The sequence below is a fragment of the Somniosus microcephalus genome, chromosome 3 (assembly GCF_052327205.1).
Source record: "Somniosus microcephalus isolate GS21.2 chromosome 3, FLI_Smic_1.0, whole genome shotgun sequence".
NCBI classification, from domain to species: Eukaryota; Metazoa; Chordata; class Chondrichthyes; order Squaliformes; family Somniosidae; genus Somniosus; species Somniosus microcephalus.
In genome coordinates this window covers 348,492,410-348,513,267 of record NC_140989.1, presented here as the reverse complement: position 1 = coordinate 348,513,267, position 20,858 = coordinate 348,492,410, and the positions used below count along the sequence as shown (strand labels likewise).

At 44.4% G+C, this 20,858-nt stretch overlaps 1 protein-coding gene across 3 annotated transcripts in view; it reads left to right on the top strand.

Moving 5' to 3' along the window:
• The window catches only part of btbd8 (BTB domain containing 8), a 96,905-nt gene that overhangs the window by 47,279 nt on the left and 28,768 nt on the right, over positions 1-20,858 (top strand). For all 3 annotated transcript variants that reach the window (XM_085983345.1, XM_085983344.1, XM_085983346.1), the window contains exons 11-13: positions 6,045-6,227; positions 18,640-18,777; positions 19,445-19,574. In XM_085983345.1, the coding sequence (XP_085839471.1) occupies positions 6,045-6,227; positions 18,640-18,777; positions 19,445-19,574 (451 nt within the window). The remainder of the gene's footprint in view (positions 1-6,044; positions 6,228-18,639; positions 18,778-19,444; positions 19,575-20,858) is intronic.

Genomic DNA, 20,858 nt, shown 5'->3' with positions numbered 1-20,858 from the left:
GGGCCGAATGGCCTGTTTCTGTGCCGTATATCCTATGTAATCCTAAATCCATCTGTGTGCAAAGCACAGAAGGTTTTTGTGCTCATACAATTTGAAATTGGTTAATATTTCTAATTAACTTTTCTTTTCTGTCTAAAGTGTGAAAAGTTGGATTTTAGCAAAGGAGAACTTCATTTTAAAAAAATAAAATAAAAACAAAAAATGTTGGAAACACTGAGCTGGTTAGGCAGTCTCAGTGGAGAGAGAAACAGAGTTAACGTTTTGGGTCAGTGACCTCTCATCGGTACTCTGTTTCTCTCTCCACTGATGCTACTCAGTCTTTCCCAGCATTTTCTGTTTTTGATTTCAGATTTGCAGCATCTGCAGTATTTTGCTTTCATTTTTCTTGAAACCTGTTTTTTTCATTCAGAAATAGTTCTTTAAAATACTTTCAACGTATGCTAACCAAAACCATGAATCGAGTATTTAAATGTGTTTTATCATCGGCAAAACCTTATTTCAGTAATTTTTTTGTTGACCAAGTCTTCATAGAAACATAGAAGATAGGAGCAGGAGGAGGCCATTCGGCCCTTCGAGCCTGCTCCGCCATTCAATGAGATCATGACTGATCATCCAAATTCAGTACCCTGTCCCTGCCTTCTCCCCATATCCCTTGATCCCTTTTAGCCTCAAGAAATATATCCAACTCTTTCTTGAATATATTTAATGAACTGGCCTCCACCGCCCACTGTGGCAGAGAATTCCACAGGTTCACCACTCTCTGGGTGAAGAAATTCCTCCTCATTTCAGTCCTAAATGACTTACCCCTTATCCTTAGACTGTGACCCCTGGTTCTGGACTCACCGACCATCGGGAACATCCTTCCTGCATCTAGTCTGTCCAGGCCTGACAGAATTTTATAGGTTTCGATGAGATCCCCTCTCAATCTTCTAAACTCCAGTGAGTATAAGCCCAATCGACACAATCTCTCCTCATCCGTCATACGCCACTCGGATGCAAAACCTTGCATACGTACACTCTCGGCAACTGAAAAGATTGCTCCTAATATAATTTGAGCTAATTATCAAGTGAGAGGGAATTAGTCCAGTCCAATGCTAATTCTCCTGCCTGAGGCTATAATATATCTGCTCACGATTGCAGTAGAATACGACACTTAACCACCGTTGATTAGAACTACTCAGCAAACAATTGACAGTGAAGGAGACATTTCAAATGACACTGATCCTCGCCTTAAGCAAAATTACACCCCTTGGTAGCCCTTTATAACAATTTTACTCCTCTTAAAGAACTTCTTATCAATGGGAGGTAAAGGAACAAAGTGCCAAAGGAGCAAGTCCAACCCACATGATTGGGGAAATGTCGATTGACTGCATGGGTTCAAATTCTCCTAGAAATGTTATTCTTTTGTGAGGGGGGTGAGGCAGATGGACAGCATGCAATCTTGCACTAGTTTTACAGTGTACATCCCAGTGTAGTGCTCATGCCATCCTAGCAAAAGTGCAAGCACGGTGGCATAGTGGTTAGCACTGTTGCCTCACAGCGCCAGGGACCCGGGTTCAAATCTGGCCTCGGGTGACTGTCTGTGTGGAGTTTGCACATTCTCCCCGTGTTTGCGTGGGTTTCCTCCGGGTGCTCCGGTTTCCTCCCACAGTCCAAAGATGTGCGGGTTAGGTTGATTGGCCATGGTAAAAATTGGCCCTTAGTGTTAGGGGGGATTAAATATGTGGGATTACGGGGTTACGGGGATAGGGCTTGGGTGGGATGGCTGTCGGTGTAGGGACCAGGTGCTAGGGTTTGGATGATCAGCCATGATCTCGTTGAATGGCGGAGCAGGCTCAAAGGGCCGAATGGCCTACTCCTGCTCCTATCTTCTATGTTTCTATGATTGCAGTGCTTGCGAAGCTCTGGAGTGGAGGCATTCGCTGTTTACATGAAGCACTGCTCACTGACTGCCGATTCCGGCCAGGTCAGGTTTCCATTGATTTTAGCAGAGCCAATGGGACAAGTCCTTTTTAACTCTGATGAAATTGAAAAGCAAGATCAGAAATTTGCCACAGCTTTAAGAGTAGTTTGCAAAGTGATGCCAAAAGGAGAGTACCTCCTGAGGTGATTTTTCTTTTGAACCAGTACGAACCTGCAGTGGCATGCCAGCAATGTAGGCGGGAGGGGGCGGGGGAAAGAAACTTCATTATAGAATAGAATCAGAGAAATTTGCGACACAGAAGGAAGCCATTCGGCTCATCATGTCTGTGCCAGCCGAAAAAGAGCTATCCCACCTAAACCCACTTTCCAGCTCTTGGTCTGTAGCCCTGTAGGCCACGGCACTTCCAAGTGCACATCCAAGTCCTTTTAAAATACGACGAGGGTTTCTGCCTCTACCAGTCTTTCAGGCAGTGACTTCCAGACCCCAATTGCACAAGTGTCAACAGCTCCCTCCAGTCCGCTCCTGCAGTGGCCATTTTTCACGCGGGAGCCTCACCACACGAGAGCCAAACCTGTTCCTGTCCTTATCCAACATCCACAAATGTACTTCCTAGCAGGGGATTTCATTTGCACTCGTTTCTCCCCCACCCCGGGGTGGGGGGAAAGCCTGGGATTCAACGTCCAATTCTTCTTGCTTTATCTCCACCTCAGCTGATGGCCAGTAACTCTGCATAGTCCTGCAACAGAACCTGGGAGCGTCCAGGATTGTGTGTCTTCATACTAAACCACGTGGCGCATTTGCCCAATGAACTGTCGGGACACCGGTGTGGTTATTTTGTATTGACTGCCATTATAATTTGTATTGACTGCCAATTATATTTTTGTACTTTTTATGGCCATCGAGTGTGACAATATTATGGCACTACATAAAACATGGCTGTTTTGAATAACATTTTCTCAACCTGTTTCCTTTTTGTATGGAATAGCTGATTGGCTGTGCTCAATGCAAAGTATTTTCCAAGCAATCAATTAACTACTTGGTGCAGCTGAACTTTTGAACTGTTGACATAAAAAAATTAACGCATCAGGAAACTATATATTTAATGGTTTTAGTGATTCGTGTGGGGGTGGTGGGTGGAAGAGGCAATATGCTGTTTTTGTTTTTAGAGAGTCCATTAAATCTACATTTGAAAATACTGTCATTGTAAGTACAATCTCGAGCAGAGTTTGAGCCCGTGATCCTGTGTACAATAAGCTTGTGTCATTTCCACCCACTAGGCTCTCTCTGCTATTGAGAGTGAGATTATTTTGTTGAGCTTTGTTCCGTGTTGTGCTTACTAAAGTTATTCATGGTTGAAATGCAATTTGCTGTGTGGCTGGGATATAAAAAGCTTTTACTTTAGCACACACTGAACTAGCATGCTGTGTATGCTTTTAATACCCTGACTGACTTCCATTTGCCATATCTCCAAACCATGGATAAGGTAGACTTGCTAACAAACACAGTGTAATGGAATCCTTTTAACATTGGAATGGCTCTGAGCATGCGCCACAGGAGGACATCTTAGTTGTTACTATGAGCATTAGTCAGTCTGATGAGAAGCCCCCACCCCCCCCCCCCCAATTTATTTTTGGATCTTGTAAATGGCATCCTATTAAACCGGGGGGGAGGGGGTTGCGGTAACTTGTATAATGTGGCACCCCGCTGTACAGCAAACTGAATTTTATTAGGTACCAACCAAATACAAATTGCTGTGTATTCAATCTACTGTGAATTTAGTTTACCACCAAATGGGATAGCTTGAAACGATTGTGAAAGACCCAGGGCTGGCCAGTGATCACTGCTCTGTGGTCTCCCTGATACGGACCACAGAATTGGTTCAGCGTAGGCTTGTGTCCCAATCAGAAAGCTGGTATGTGAGGCTACAGATGGGATGGGGAGAAAAATAATTATACTAGTAGATTAGACTGGCAAAATGCAGTCAATGGACTCCCAACCATGTTTGGAGGAGGAGACATGGTGGCTCCTGGGAGGTTATCTGCGTGGTTCCTAGAAATGATAGTGCTGGGAACACTGATGGAAACATTTTGCTGAGCTGTTTATTCAGTGGGAGGATGTAGTCACGGTCCATTCAAATCCCAATAAGGTGCTTTGTGCTGCTTGTGGAATTGGAGGGGCGAGGAGAGCAGTCACTGGAGCCAGGTTTATCGGCAAGTGTGTGATTGTTCATTTTATGTATTTGATTTTTCCTTTTTCAAGAATTAAAAAAAAAATGTTGTGTTTGAGAGTCCGTCACGGGGGTTGCATTGAGCAGTATTTATTTTGCGAGAATGTTGGTGGGTAGCATTTTTTTTGGATGAAATATAATTGGGGAGAAAAGGTTTTGTTTGTTGAATCGGGCAATAATAAAAATAAAACCTTCTTAAAACATTTAACGAGTGAGAAAGAAGAAAATTGCCTGCTGATCGTGATGTAGACAGGCTCAGCAGTCACAATATAGATGACAATGGGCTTTATGTACAAGAACTCTTCTCAGGATAGATACAAGTAACTGATTGCTCGCAGACTGTCGGCAAAACACACTTTCAAGGTTTAAAGCTGGTCATCTGTAAACTTGGATGTAATAAGCGAAAGGATTTACTGACTGAGGATTGATAACAATGAAATCAAAGTAAAGGTCAATGGATTTGTTTGCACTGAATGTGCTTGACTCCATTTTATCTCTTTTTTAAAAAAAAAATCCACATCTGTGAAACACGGTTTGACCATTAAACCTCCTACTCATACGAAATCCAATTACAGCTACCATAGCATAACTGTTGTTGGAGGAATTTTGTGAAGATTTATTTCCTGATCTTGTCTAAGCTTATCTTGTTACAGTATTCAGACTGTCTGTAGATTGAGCAACCACTGGCTGTTTGGTCTCTTGGCTGTTTCCTTTTGGGGGAGGGCTGCAGTGGAGGGAGCGAAGGATGGGGCTTCCATGTCGGTCTTTGACGCCCGAGTGAGTTTTAATCAGTTGTACAGAGCAGGTTTTCAGCTCCCTTTCATAGATAATCTTGGGGGGAGGAAAGAAACTCCGTTGCTATTATTGAATGTCATGCAGTTCATAGAATCTTACAGCGCAGGAGGCGGCCATTCGGCCCGTCGTGCCTGTGCCGCATCTTTGAAAGAGCTGTCCAATTTAGTCCCACACACAACAGCTTTCTCCGCATAACCCTGTAAATTACTCCTCTTCAAACACATGTCCAATTGCTTTTTGAAAGTTCCTATGGAATCTGATTCCACCAACCTTTCGGGTGGTGCGTTCCAGATAGTAACAACCCTCTGGGGGGGAAAAAAAATTCACCTCATTTCCCCTCTAGTTTTTTGCCAATTATTTTAAATCTATGACCTTTGTTTACCAACCCATTTGCCAGAGGAAACAGTTTCTCCCTACTTGCTCTATCAAAACCCCTCATAATTTTGCATACCTCTATTAGGTTTTCCCTTAACTTTCTCTGCTCTAAGGAGAACAATCCCAGCTTCTCCAATCTCTCCACATAACTAAACTCCCTCATCCCTGGTTTAATCCTGGTAAACCTCCTCTGTACCCGTTCCATGGCCTTGATATCCTTCCTAAAGTGTGGGGCCCAGAATTGTACACTGTACTCCAGCTGAGGCCTAACCAGTGATTTGTAAAGGTTTAGCATGACTTTTTTTGTTTTTGTATTCAATGCCCCTATTTACAAAGCCAAGTATCCCATACACTTTCTTAACTACCTTATCAACTTGCCCTGCCACCGTCAAGGATTTGTGAATATCCACCCCCAGGTCCCTCTCCTCTTGCACCCCCCCCCTCAAGATAGTACCATTTACATTATATTGCCTCTCTAATCTCTAAATAACATGATTACGTTAAGGATTTTTTTGGACACTGTTTTGAAAGGTTAATACCTATTCATGCGGGCAGTTCAATTATATTTTCAAAAAATGCTGAATTTGAACGCCAAGGATCCATTAAAGACAAAATAAGCAGAAAGATTATGTTAAAGTGCATAGTATGTTTTTCTTTTAAACTTTTGGCCACATTGATCAGCAGTACACACAGGTGATTGGTGCATGTACTTGAACACTTCAGAATGTGGACAATGTGGTCTCGGTGCTGATGGAAAGTGACCGTCTACTGTGGAGCCTTCCTGAAGTGAAATGGACAGAGCCAGCAGTTGCCTTGACAAAAGAACTACAGGATGAATGCATCAAGTTCATTGTGCCACACTTCCTTGAGACGATCAAAAGTGAAGGCCTCCTCCTTCTGTTAAAGGTAAGATCCATTTTTCTTATCCGTTATGCGTCACCAAAATATTTTATGTGAAGGATCTGATCATCCGTAAGACTCGCGTTTTGAAATGAGAGCTTGTTCTTTACTCATTTATAGCTGCATGCTAAGGTCAAGCAGAGATATGTGATTGGCAAAAGAAAAGCACTTGTATTTACATAGCGACTTTCATGACCTCAGGACAGCCCAAAACGCTTTAAAGTCAATGCAGTATTTTTTTGAAGTGTAAAGAAAGACTTGCATTTATATAGCGCCTTTCACGACCACCGGACGTCTTAAAGTGCTTTACAGCCAATGAAGTACTTTTGAAGTGTAGTCACTGTTGTAATGTGGGAAACGCGGCAGCCAATTTGCGCACAGCAAGCTCCCACAAACAGCAATGTGATAATGACCAGATAATCTGCTTTTGTTATGTTAGTTGAGGGAGAAATATTGTCTAGGACACCGGGGATAACTCCCCTGCTCTTCTTTGAAATAGTGCTGTGGGATCTTTTACGTCCACCTGAGAGAGCAGACAGGGCCTCAGTTTAATGTTTCATCCTGACCGCACTCCCTCAGCACTACACTGGAGTGTCGGCCTAGATTTATGTGTGCAAGTCTCTGGAGTGGGACTATGAACCCACAACCTTCTGACTCGGTGGCACACTTGCCTCTGTAGCCACTGTTCTAATGTAGGGGGAATGTGGTAGCCAATTTGTACACGACAAGATTCAGCAATGAGATGAATGATCAGATCATCTGTTTTAGTCATTTTTGTTAAGGGATAAATAGTGGCATTTAGGAGAACTGCCCTGCTGTTCCTCTAATAGTGTCATGGGACATCCACCCGAGAGGACCGACAAGGCCTCTGTTTAAAATCTCATCCAAAAGATGACACCTCCACCTTCGAATCATACATGTTTACTGCACAGAAGGAGGCCATTCGGCCCATGTCTGTGCTGGCCAAAAAAGACCTATCCGGCTTAATCCTACTTTACAGCTCTTGGTCCGTAGCCTTGTAGGTTACGGCACTTCAAGTGCATATCCCAATACTTTTTAAGTGTGATGAGGGGTTTCTGCCTCTACTACCCTTTCAGGCAGTGAGTTCCAGAGCCCCCTCCACCCTTTGGGTGAAAACATTTCTCCTCAACTCCCCTCTTATCCTTCTACCAATTTAAAAAAAAAAAAAAAAAAAAAAAAAAAAATGTATTCATTCATGGGATGTGGGCGTCTCTGGCAAGGCCTGCATTTATTGCCCTTGGTGGTGAGCCGCCGCCTTGACCCGCTGCAGTCTGTGTGGTGAGGGTACTCCCACAGTGCTGTTAGGGAGGGAGTACCAGGATTTTGACCCAGCGATGATGAAGGATTGGCGTTATACTTCCAAGTCAGGATGGTGAGTGACTTGGATGGGGAACTTGGAGGTGGTGGTGTTCCCATGTGCCTGCTGCCCTTACCCTTCTAGGTGGTTTGGGAGGTGCTGTCGAAGAAGCCTTGGTGTGTTGCTGCAGTGCATCTTGTAGATGGTACACGCTGCAGCCACGGTGTGACGGTGGTGGAGGGAGTGAATGTTTAAGGTGGTGGATGGGGTGCCAATCAAGCGGGCTGCTTTGTCTTGGATGGTGTTGAGGTTTTTGAGGTGTTGTTGGAGCTGCACTCATCCAGGCAAGTGGAGAGTATTTCATCACACTCCTGACTTGTGTCTTGTAGATGGTGGAAAGGCTTTGGGGAGTCAGGAGGTGAGAATTCGCTGCAGAATACCCAGCCTCTGACCTGCTCTTATTGCCACAGTATTTATGTGACTGGTCCAGTTAAGTTTCTGGTCAATGGTGACCCCCCAGGAGGATGATGGTGGGGGATTCGGCGATGGTGATGCCGTTGAATGTCAAGGGGCGGTGGTTAGACTCTCTTGTTGGCTGGCATTTGTGTGTTGCGAATTTTACTTGCCACTTATCAGCCCAAGCTCGAATGTTGTCCAGGTCTTGCTGCATGTGGGCATGGACTGCTTCATTATCTGAGGAGTTGCGAATGGAACTGAACACTGTACAATCATCAGCGAACATCCCCACTTCTGACCTCTGGATGAATTACTTTAAATCTATGCCCCCTGGTTATTGACCCCTCTGCTAAGGAAACCGGTCCTTCCTATCCACTCTATCTAGGCCCCTCATAATTTTATACACCTGAATTAAATCCCCCCTCAGCCTCCTCCGTTCCAAAGAAAACAACCCCAGTCTATCAATCTTGCCTCATAGCTAAAATTCTCCAGTCTTGGCAACATCCTCATAAATCTCTTCTGAACCCTCTCTAGTGCAATCACATCTTTCCTGTAATGTGGTGACCAGAACTGCACGCAGTACTCTAGCTGTGGCCTAACGAGTGTTTTATACAGTTTAAGCATAACCTCCCTGCTCTTATATTTTATGTCTCGGATAAGAAAGGAAGTATCCTGTATGCCTTAATTGCCTTATCTACCTGTCCTGCTACCTTCAGGGATCTGTGGACATGCACTCCAAGGTCCTTCTGTTCCTCTACACTTCAGTATCCTACCATTTATTGTGTATTCCCTTGCCTTGTTAGCCCTCCCCAAATGCATTACCTCACACTTCTCCAGATTGAATTTCATTTACCACTTTTCTGCCCACCTGACCAGTCCATTGATATCTTCCTGCAATCTATAGCTTTCTACCTCACTGTCAACCACACGGCCAGTTTTTGTATCATTTGCAAACTTCTTAATCACGCCCCCTACATTGAAGTCTAAATGATTGATGTGTACCACAAAAAGCAAGGGACCTAGTACTGAGCCCTGCGGAAACCCACTGGAAACAGCCTTCCAGTCACGAAAACACCCGTTGACCTTTGCTTCCTGCCACTGAGCCAATTTTGGGTCCAACTTGCCACTTTCCCTTGGATCCCATGGGCGTTTACTCTTCTGACCAGTCTACCAAGTGGGACCTTATCAAAAGCCTTGCTAAAATCCATGTAGACTACATCAAATGCGCTACCCTCATCGACCCTCCTTGTTACCTCCTCAAAAAAATTCACACAAGTTAGTCAGACACCACCTTCCCTTAACAAATCCATGCTGACTGTCCTTGATTAATCTGTGCCTTTCTAAATGACGATTAATACTGTCCCTCAGGATTTTTTCCAATAATTTGACCACCACCGAGGTTAGGCTGACTGGCCTGTAATTACTCAGTCTATCCCTGTCTCCCTTTTTAAACAATGGTACAACGTTAGCAGTCCTCTGGCACCACGCCTGTAGCCAGAGAGGATTGGAAAATGATGGTCAGAGACTCCGCTATTTCCTCCCTTGCTTCTCTTAAACAGTCTGGAATACATTTCACCTGGGCCTGGCAATGTGTCTACTTTCAAAGATGCGAAATCCCTTGATATCTCCCTCTTCAAAATATATTTATCTCATTTAATATTTCATACTCCTCCTTAACTACAATGTCTGCATCGTCCCTCTCTTTTGTGAAGATAGGCGCAAAGTATTCATTAAGAACCATACCCACGTCTTCCGCTTCCACACGCAGGTTACCTTTTTTTTGGCCTCCAAAAATGCCTTCCTCTTAGTTATCCTCTTGCTCTTTATGTATTTATAAAACATCTTTAGGTTTTCCTTGATTTTACTTGCCAGTATTTTTTCATGCCGTCTCTTGGCTTTCCTAATTTCCTTTTTAATTTCCCCCCTACATTTTCTATACTCTAGGGCTTCTGCAATATTGAGCTCTCAGTATCTGACAAAAGCCTCCCTTTTTTGCCGTATCCTACCCTGTATCCTCCTTGACATCCAGGGGGCTCTAGATTTGGGAGTCCCACCCTTTTTCCCTTTTTCTTTGTGGGAACATATTTGCACTGAACCCTCACTATCTCCTCCTTGAATGCCTCTCACTGCTCTGACACTGATTTACCTTCAAGTAGCTGTTTCCTGTCCACTTTTGCTAAATCAAATCTCCGGTTAGTAAAATTGGCCTTTCCCCAATTGAGAACTTTTAGTCCTGGTCCATCTTTGTCCTTTTCCATTACTGTGCTAAATCTAACTGAATTATGATCACTACCACCAAAATGCTCTCCCACTGATACCCCTTCCACCTGCCCAGCTTCATTCCCTAAAACTAAGCCCAGAACTGTCCCCTCTCTTTTTGGGCTTGCTACGTAATGGCTTAAAAAAAAAGTTCTCCTCAATGCATTTTAAGAATTCTGTGCCCTCTATACCTTTTACACTGATTCTAACCCAGTTAATATTAGGGTAGTTGAAATCCCCTACTATTACTGCCCTATTGTTTTTGCACTTAGAAATTTGCCAACATACTTGCTCTTCTATCTCCCTCTGACCATTTGGGGGTCTATAGTACACTCCCAGCAGTGTGATTGCCATTTTTTTGTTCTTCAGTTCAACCCATTTGATGATCCTTCTAACACATCATCCCTCCTCACAGCTGTAATTGTACTTCAACTAATATTGCGAACCTCCCATCTCTTTTATCCCCCCTCCCTATCTCGTCTGAAAACCCTGTAACCAGGAATGTTGAGCTACCATTCCTGCCTTTAAGCCATGTTTCAGTAATAGCTGTGATGTCATCCTTCCACGTGTCCTCTGCCTGATTCACTAGACTCTGCATTGAAGTATATACCATTAAGCACTGCCAATCTCCTTTCTTGTCTATTTTCTAGCCTTTGTTTCCTCTGCCTTCCAAACTTGCTTAGTAATTTTCTGCCTTCCATTTCCAGCTTTGCTTCTCTTCCTTCTGAATCTACTCTCGGGTTCCCATCCCCCTGCTAAGCTAGTTTAAACCTCCTCACCCCCCCCCCCCCCCCAGCGAGGATATTAGTCGCAGCCCTGTTGAGGGGCAACCCATCCGGCTTGTAGAAGTCCCACCTCCCCCAGAACCGGTCCCAATGCTTCAGGAATCTACAGCCCTCCCTACACCATCTCTCCAGCCATGCATTCATCTGCTCTATCCTCCTATTTCTGTACTCACTAACGCGTGGCCAGTGCGGCACTCCCTCAGTGCTGCACTAAAGTGCTAGCCTAGATTATGTGCTCAAGTCTCTGGAAGGTTTCTTGAACCTATAACCTGCTGACTCGGAGGCAAGATTGCTACCCCTAAGCTAAGGTTAACACCAAGAATCGATCTGTATTGTGCCCCAATCCTTTGTGTAACAGAGTGGCAGGATGGAAGTCTTAGCCACTCAACACCAAGGGCTGGATTTTGCCAGCCTTGGGAAGGCGGGTTTGAAGGCGGGACTGCCGGGAAAATGGCAGAAGTTGGGGGTGGGTGCCCAACCCGCCTCTGTGCCATCTTGCCAAGAGGTAGGTAGCCGTCCCGCGCCGGGTCCTGTCTCCTTGGAGGCGGGAAGGGATTACAGCCACTTAACTGCCTGTTAACAGGTAGTTAATGGGCAGAAAATAGGATTATCACCATTTTGCCCACACAAGTACATGCTTCCCGAAGGCTCCGAAACCTGCCAGGGTCACTGAGGCGAGTAGTGGGTCTGCGGGGGTCGGAGGGATCCAAATGTGTGCTGTGGAGGTGAGTGATGGGTGCAAGTGTGGAGAGGTGAGTATCTGAGGTAAGTGCAAAGTGTTAGAAAAAGTGTTTCTTCCTGCAGGCTTCAATCGGTGGGTATGCGGAGCATCTCGCACCTCCACGGTCGAGATGACAGATGGCCATTGCATTCTCCAATGCAGCAACCATCTAATTTCTACAAAAGAAAGAGGTTTGATGAGGTCTTGTATTCAAGAACTCATCAAACTACAGAGAATGTCAGTGTTTGACAGCTTCACAGAGCTGTCAAACGATGACAATTCATCTGTCAAACATTTTTGACAGATGAAACGTCATACGTTGACGTTCTCTGTAACCGGCTTTCCCTTAATTGGCCTGCTAAGCCCGCTGGGCAGGCTTAACAAAGTCAATCAAGGGGAAATAGCGTGGGTTGGCCAGAAGTTGATGGAGGCGGGTCTGAAACTCGACAAGTGGGAGTCCCGCCTCCAAAAGATCCCCATTGGCAAAATCCAGCTCTACCCAATCTCGGCTCTGCCATGCATGGGGAGGTACTAAATGTAGTTAGGTAATTCATTGGAGATAAGGAGGGAAAATCAGAGACCCCAACAACTCCGCCCACACAGTTTTGAACCAGCTGCACAAAGATGTATCAGAAGCCTGGGAACAGTTCACTTGGTGGGGTGCTTTTCAGCGATAGTATGTGGAGAAAGGGAAGGAAAGAAAACAGCTGTAGATAAAAAAGGATAATGAAAGGGGTGTCTTTTGCTTTGATATTTCATGCTGGATCTGTCCAGTCGTTCCAATAGGGCTGAGTTGCAAAACTTGTTTTGTTTTGCTGGAGACGGAGATAGAGTCCCCAGAGGGAAAGGGCCAGAATTGTCTTTATAACCCTAAGAAATTACTGTGAAATCATTTATTGATTCTTCTGGAGATTGTTGCCTGTTTCTCTGCCAGATGTGGTGAGCTTGTTATCACTGAAGTGAAGGAAATTTGGCAGGAATCTTCCATAAAATGCAACTATTGTGAAGCTAGACTTCAGGGTCAATAAACAGTTGGCCTCTCAAACCTTCTATTCAGGACCTATGGAACTACAGGTGGTTGCCATTATGTTGTTGAAACTGGGGTGTGGATAAAATCAAGATCAACTGGAGACTTGACTCTTATCGAGATCAGAGGAGCATGAATTCACTGCTGCTTGCAGGACTTTAACTTGGCATAACTGTCATGTACATGGGAGCCATTTGTGCTTTTAAGATGTGCGGAATGGGAATTCCTAGGGGTGGTGAGGGAGGGGGGGGAATATTCAAATTTCCAGGTTCATGGGGGAGGAGGTTAAAAATTTGACGATTACCCATGAGTTTGTAACTGAGTAGTGCTTAAACTGAATTACTCCATGTGGTCACTATCTTGAAAGGTTTGCACCTTGATTTGCTCTGTTAACTTCAAGGGATGGCAAGCTACAAGCCCAGTAGTAGGGGAAACCTGCATGGTTTAGCAGAAGGGTAGAACGATATATGATCTGTTCCCATGATCTTGAGTGGTGGTGGAATTCCATTTAGCCCAACAAATCACAATGGCTAGCCACCGAATCCATTCCTCTCCCTGGCAGCTATCTGAGGCTGAACCAGACTGCTTGCAACCTTGGTGTCGTATTTGACCCCGAGATGAGCTTCTGACCACATATCCGCGCCATCACTAAGACCGCCTATTTCCATCTCCGTAACATTGCCCGACTCTGCTCCTGGCTCAGCTCATCTGCTGCTGAAACCCTCATCCATGCCTTTGTTACCTCTAGACTTGACTATTCCAACTGGCTGGCCTCTCGTCTCTCACCCTCCATAAACTTAAGGTCATCCCAAACTCTGCTGCCCATATCCTAACTTGCACCTAGTCCTGTTCACCCATCACCCCGATGCTCGCTGAGCTACATTGGCTCCTGGTTAAACAGCACCTCGATTTTAAAATTCTCATCCTTGTTTTCAAATCCTGCTATGGCCTCCCCTCCCTATCTCTGTAACCTCCTACAGCCCTACAACCCTCCGAGATATCTGCACTCCTACAGTTCTGGCCTCTTGAGCATCCCTGATTATAATTGTTCCACCATTGGTGGCAATGCCTTCAGCTGCTTAGGCCCTAAGCTCTGGAATTCCCTCCCTAAACCTCTCCGCCTCTCTACCTCTCTTTCCTCCTAAGATGCTCCTTAAAACTTACCTCTTCGACCCTCTGCCTTAATACCTCCTTATGTGGCTCGGTGGCAAATTTTGTTTTATAACGCTATTGTGAAGCGCCTTGGGACGTTTTACTAAAAGGTGCTATCTAAATACAAGTTGTTGTTATGACATTTGGGCGGGTTTAAACTAAGTTGGCAGGGGGATGGGCACCAGGATGTAGCATTTGAAAGGAGAAACAAAGGATTGGGAGAGATTGATGGCGCTAAAGTAAGAAATAGTAAGGTATTAGGCCGGGTCAGACTAAGAGAGAACACAGGATGGTCTAAGATAGGTTTACAGTGTATGTATGTGAACACACGAAGCGTGGTAAACAAGGTTGGTGAGCTGCAGGCGCAAATAGCCACATGGAAATATGATGTGGCAATAACCTGGCTCAAAAAAGGACAGGATTGGGTATTAAATATTCCTGGATATAAGGTGTTCAGGAAAGATAGGGAAGGAAAGATAGGTGGTGTGGCAGTATTGGTTCAGGAGAATGTTAGTGCTGGAGAGAGAGGATGTCCTGGAGGGGTAGAGGACAGAATCTATATGGCTAGAGTTAAGAAATAGTACAGGTGCCATTACACTACTAGGTGTATTCTATAGGCCACCAACTAGTGGGAAAATTATGGAGGAGCAAATTTACAGAGATGCAAGAACTATAGAGTAGTGATAATGGGGGACTTCAACTATCCTAATATAGACTGCGATAGTAATAGTGTAAAGGGCAGAGAGGGGGAAGAATTTCTGAAGTGTGTTCAGGAGAACTTTCTTCAGTATGTTTCTGGCCCAATGAAAAAGGAGGCATTGCTGGATCTGGTTCTGGGAAATGAGGTAGGGCAAGTGTCAGTAGGTGAACATTTAGGGAACAGTGATCATAGTATCATAAGGTTTAGATTAGCTATGGAAAAGGGCAGGGAGCAATCTAGAGTAAAAATACTTGATTGGAGGAAGGCCAATTTCAGTGGGATGAGAACGGAGCTGGCCCGGGTAAATTGGAATCAAAGATCGGCAGGCAAAACTGTAATGGAACAATGGGCTGCCTTTTAAAGAGGAAATAATTTGGGTACAGTCAAGGTACATTCCCACTAGGGGGAAAGGCAGGGCAACTAAAGTCAGAGCTCCCTGGATGACGAAAGAGATAGAGAGTAAGATGAAGCAGAAAAAGAGCGCGTATGACAGATGTCAGGTCGAGAATACATCTGAGAATCAGGCTAAATATAGAAAATTCAGAGAAGTGAAAAAAGAAAATAAGAGGGGCAAAGAGAGGGTATGAGAATAGAATGGCAGCTAACATAAAAGGTAATCCAAAAGACTTCTATAGGCTTATAAATAGTAAACATGTAGCAGGAGGAGGGGTGGGACCAAAAAGGAGACCTACGCATGGAGGCAGAGGGTATGGCTGAGGTGCTAAATAAGTACTTTGCATCTGTCTTCACCAAGAAAGAAGATGCTGCCACAGACATTGTGAAGGAGGAGGTAGAGGAGATACTGGATGGGATAAACATTGATAGAGGAGGTACTAGAAATGTTGGCTGTACTTAAAGTAGATAAGTCACCAGGACCAGATGGGATGCATCCTAGGACACAGGGAAGTGAAGGAAGAAATTGTGGAGGTACTGGCCATAATTTTCCAATCCTCCTTAGAAATGGGGGTGGTGCCAGAGGACTGGAGAATTGCAAGTGTTACATCAATGTTCAAAAAAGGGTGTAAAGATAAACCCAGCAACTACAGACCAGTCAGTTTAACCTCGGTAGTGGGGAAGCTTTTAGAAACTATAATCAGGGACAAAATTAACAGTCACTTGGACTACTGTGGATTAAGTAAGGAAAGCCAGCAATGATTTGTTAAAGGCAAATTGTGTTTAACCAACTTGATCGAGTTTTTTGATGAGGTAACAGAGCGGGTTGATTAGGGCAATGCAGTTGACGTGGTGTACATGGACTTCCAAAAGGCGTTTGATAAAGTGCCACATAATAGGCTTGCCAGCAAAGTTGAAGCCCATGGAATAAAAGGGACAGTGGCAGCATGGACACACAATTGGCTAAGTGACAGGAAACGGAGAGTAGTAGTGATTGGTTGTTTTTTGGACTGGAGGAAGGTATACAGTGGTGTTCCCCAAGGGTCAGTTCTAGGACCACTGCTTTTCTTGATATATATTAATGACTTGGACTTGGCTGTACAGGGCACAATTTCAAAATTTGCAGATGACACAAAACCTGGAAGTATAGTGATAGACTTCAAGAAGACATAGACAGGCTGGTGGAATGGGCGGACACTTGTCAGATGAAATTTAACACAGGAAAGTGCGAAGTGATACATTTTGGTAGAAAGAATGAGGAGAGGAAATATAAACTAAAGGGTACAATTCTAAAGTGGGTGCATGAACAGAGAGACCTGGGGGTATATGTTCACAAATCATTGAAGGTGTCAGGGAAGGTTGAGAAAGCAGTTAAAAGAAGCTTACAGGATCCTGGGCTTCATGAATAGAGGTATAGAGTACAAAACCGTGACCATTATGATGAACCTGTATAAAACACTGGTTCGGCCTCAACTGGAGTATTGTGTCCACTTTAGGAAGGATGTGAAGGCCTTTAAGAGAGGGTGCAGAAAAGTTTACGATGAGGGACTTCAGTTATGTTGATAGACTGGAGAAGCTGGGGTTGTTCTCCTTAGAGCAGGGAAGATTGAGAGGAGATTTGATAGAAGTGCTCAAAATCATGAGGGGTCTAGACAGAGTAGATAGAGAGAAACTGTTCCCATTGGCAGAAGGGTCGAGAACCAGAGGACACCGATTTAAGGTGATTGGCAGAAGAACCAAAGGCGACATGAGGAAAAAAATGTTTACTCAGCGAGTGGTTAGGATCTAGAATGCACTGCCTGAAAGGGTGATGGAGGCAGATCCAATCACAGAATTGGAGAAGTACCTGAAGGAAAAAAATTTGCAGGGCTACGGGGAAAGGGCGGGGGAGTGGGACTAGCTGAAGTGCTCTTGCAGAGAGCCGGCACGGGCTCGACGGGCCAAATGGCCGCCTTCCGTGTTGTAACCATTCTATGATTCAATGATAAAACAGTGGAATCTTTGCCTCATTTCTGGTCTGCTCCACACAGATCTGAGATGGGCAAAGCTTGTGCTGTATTTCCTTGAAAGCCAGCATTCAATTGCCATTGTGATGGAGATTTCTTTTACTGCCTGCAGACCAGACCAGGGCAGGTTTTGGTAATATAGCCTGTCTTTGCACTTGCTTCCCCTGCCCCCCAAGTCACTTTTCATGTTGGCTGTTATGTTGAACACAGTAGTGATACATATAACAACAGTTTGTTAAAACACAGGAAAAGTGCTTTGATTCATTTACAGCTCTGGTTCCAATTTCAAAAATGTGATCTGCACAAGACGAAATACCTCGCTGGCAGCCAGATCTGATCTCCTTCACTGTGGCATAGTGTGAAATGTTTGCATGTACATGTTTTGGCAGCTAACAGATGGACACCGGACTCCTGCAGACAAACTGCTCGACTTGGGACAGCGACTATTTTTTTTCGCATTTCAAATTGGTGTAAATGTATGAAAATAACAAGCACGCTCAAAGTTGAAAGTGCAAGCAGTTGGGGGGAGGAAAGAATGAGAAAATGAAGCAAAAACACCTTTTAAATCTTCAAAAAGGAGATTGAAAAGGAGAAAGCTATGTTGGTCAAATCATGCTATCGAAACGTTCAATGGCAGAGTATCTGAAGTCCAACATTCTGTAGCACAGCATGGAAGGATGTGCTTTTGCTGCCGAGATTCTTCATGCATGGAGTTGTGTCCCATGGCACGTGGGGGAAGTAATGAGCAAAAACCAAGCACTTCCCCAGAAGAAGTGTAAATCGCACAAATGTGTGTCCGGCTGTTCTCACACGCTCTTGCTGTCAGAGAGCGTCGTGAGCAGAGGTTTGGGGGGCAGGTCATCATCCCTGCCGATTGACAGCACATGGTGCAGGAGTTCGCAGGAAGGGAGGGGAAAAGAAAGATATTGGAAGCATTTTCTGACTTGTGCGCATTCAAGGTTTTCTTTTTGCTTCCACCAGAAGAAACCGGATGCCATTTACATGGCTGATGGATGCTGCTTAAAAAATACATCCTGTCCTGGCTCAAAAGCTTTTTATATATTTAAACTTTATTTGTATTTAAATTAAATGACTTTGGGGAAATAGTTTTTCTAATTTGGAGCTAAATTTAATGCATTCTTTCTGCTTGCATGTGTAAATAGAATATTGTGAAAGTTCTGGACCTAGTTTTAATCTATGGTGTAGAAACACTGGATGATAGATATTTGTACCAGGTGAGAATGTACAGTCGCTGATCTATTTTAAGAGACCTCTGCTTCCTTGGCATAATCCATCTTACCTGTCACATACTCCAGGCTGCAATGCAGCTGCCTTGGGGAACAGGTTACCTTGGCTTCATCAACCCTTTGGGGATGAGTAAAGTGGAAATGGAGCAAATGAGAACATAGGCTCACTATTTCACACATTCTGCATACTTGGAGCGTAGAATTTGATCTCATTTGCTACTTAACCCATGCTTGCGAAGCAAATGAAGCATTTTCATGTGTACAGGAAGGAAGGAGCTAAAGGAGGTCCTACTCCTTTTGGGGTTTTTTTGTTGTTGCAAATTCCGGCTGTAAAATAACTCCTGGATTTTCCAGGCGCAGAGAATGAGCAGGAGACCGTATCTGGTGGAGAGAATTTTTGCCGCGATTGAACAAAATATTACAGTAACAGACGGCTGCTTGCAATTTATAGCCGTGGATCTGCTGAAGAGCCAGGTGGCTTCTAAAGAGGTGGTAAGGATTTATTTAATCATTTAAACATCTCGGAGGGAGTGTGCACCAGGGAAAGGGAGGGAGAGAGAGTTGTGAATAGTTTGTTATCTCTGGAGCAACATAACGATCGGTTAATAAACGAGCAATGCGTTTCCCAGAATTTATTTGCTTCCTGTATACCATATTAATCTGCCCGGAGCCTGTTCTGGTATCTGCCTGGCACAATTCTAAGACACCCTTCCACTTAGTAAAAAAATGCGTCTCCCCGTCAGCCCTTTTAAAGAGCGAGAGGGTTAATTAGCTAGTGTAGGGGCTGCTGTGTAGCCGCTTTTCTGTTGGTGATGAATATGCGACTCAAATGGATCACTTCCCACGTCTCCAGAGGATTTGACCTTGGTGAGTTAACTGCTGCAGCGATCAGAGTCTGTGATAATTCTGCACTGCTGCAAGAGTGGCGGTGCCTCCCCTCCCCACTCACTCAGCCTGTGTGCTTTCACTTTATTTATTTATTTATTTATTGTTTAAAGCCTACACACCAGACGCTTGTCCAGGCAGAGCGAGTGACATCATTGATTAAGCGGAGGGGAGTAAGCAGATTCGGAGTGGAATAATGATATGGTTACCACAGCAACGTGGCTCGCCAGCTCCCTGATTCGTTGCCTTTCCCCCCCCCCCCCCCCCCGCACAGGGTTTTGCGAGTGAGATCCTGGCCCTCGCTGACAAGCTTCGGACATTTCTGGTTCAGTCTTTCTATGCTGTTCGTCACACCGAGGGCTGGAAGCTGATAAAACCTCACCACCAGGAGCAAATACAAGCAGGTTTGTGATCCTGGAAAATGGGGAGTGGGAGGGGGGGGGAGGGTGGTGCTCCTATTGGAGTTTTGTCACCTACAACATTGCATTTGCCAATAATCTGTGCGGTCGTCTTTGTTCTCTCAAGTAAGTGTAATTGTAGGCAGGCTTTCTGCTTTAAAAAAAAATGCTACAACCTTCAACCCAACAGAATTCACAGCCGAAGTACAGCGAATGTACCATCAGTTGACCAATTCGCTAGGATGTAGTTAACATTCTGCTTAATAATCATTTTCATTCTTGACCATGAAATTCAAACAACGATTTACTGTAGCACAGTGTCTCTGGCGTTCTCTAGATCTTCATCTGTCCCTGCTCTTTTTTAATCGTGTTTTTTTTTGTTCTATTCAATTTGACTTGGCAGATAATTCGGAGCAGGTTTGGTTCATTTTGCTCTTTTTTATCAGAAAGGTTAGGAAAACCTTGACGAGGCGGCGCTGGCGTCTTCCATTGTGCGTATGCTGTGATGGTGTCCGCACTTGATTGTGCCCTCTTAAGATTCTTGATTTTATTCTGACGGTTGCTGTTATTAAGTCAGTTAAAGTGCCCCTAAGGATCCGGGTGGTTATTTAACAGTTATTAGACAATGTGTCTTGCCACGATGGATGTAGGATGAGGTTTTAATTGCTTGGTACGGTGAATGTGGGTCTTTGTTGCAAAGTCTGTTAAAACAATCGCGAATTAAACTTGTGGGTGTGAGGCGATGGAGCAGTCTCGCCTGAAGCTCCAATATTTAGAGACTAGCAGATAAAAACATTATTATACAAGAGAGTAAAATTTATATGTTAGATTGAAGTCTTTTTGTATTAAAAGTTGGGGTTAGCAAAACCTATTTATAGCTAGTTATGCTACAAGATTTGTATTGATGCAAAGTGATTATGGCTTCCCATCGATGCAATCTCTACTACAACAACAACTTATTTTTATAGAGTGCCTTTAAAGTAGTAAAACGTCCCAAGGCACTTCACAGGAATGTTGTAAGAGGACAAATTTGACACCGAGCCACATAAGGAGAAATTAGGGCAGGTGACCAAAAGCTTGGTCAAAGAGGTAGGTTTTAAGGAGCGTCTTAAAGGAGGAAAGAGAGGTGGAGAGGTTTAGGCAGGGAATTCCAGAGCATAGGGCTGAGGCAACACAAGGCACGGCCACCAATGGTTGAGTGATTATAACCAGGGATGCTCAAGAGGGCAGAATTAGAGGAGCGCAGATATCGGGGGGGGGGGGGGGGGGGAGGGTGCTGAAGGAGATTAG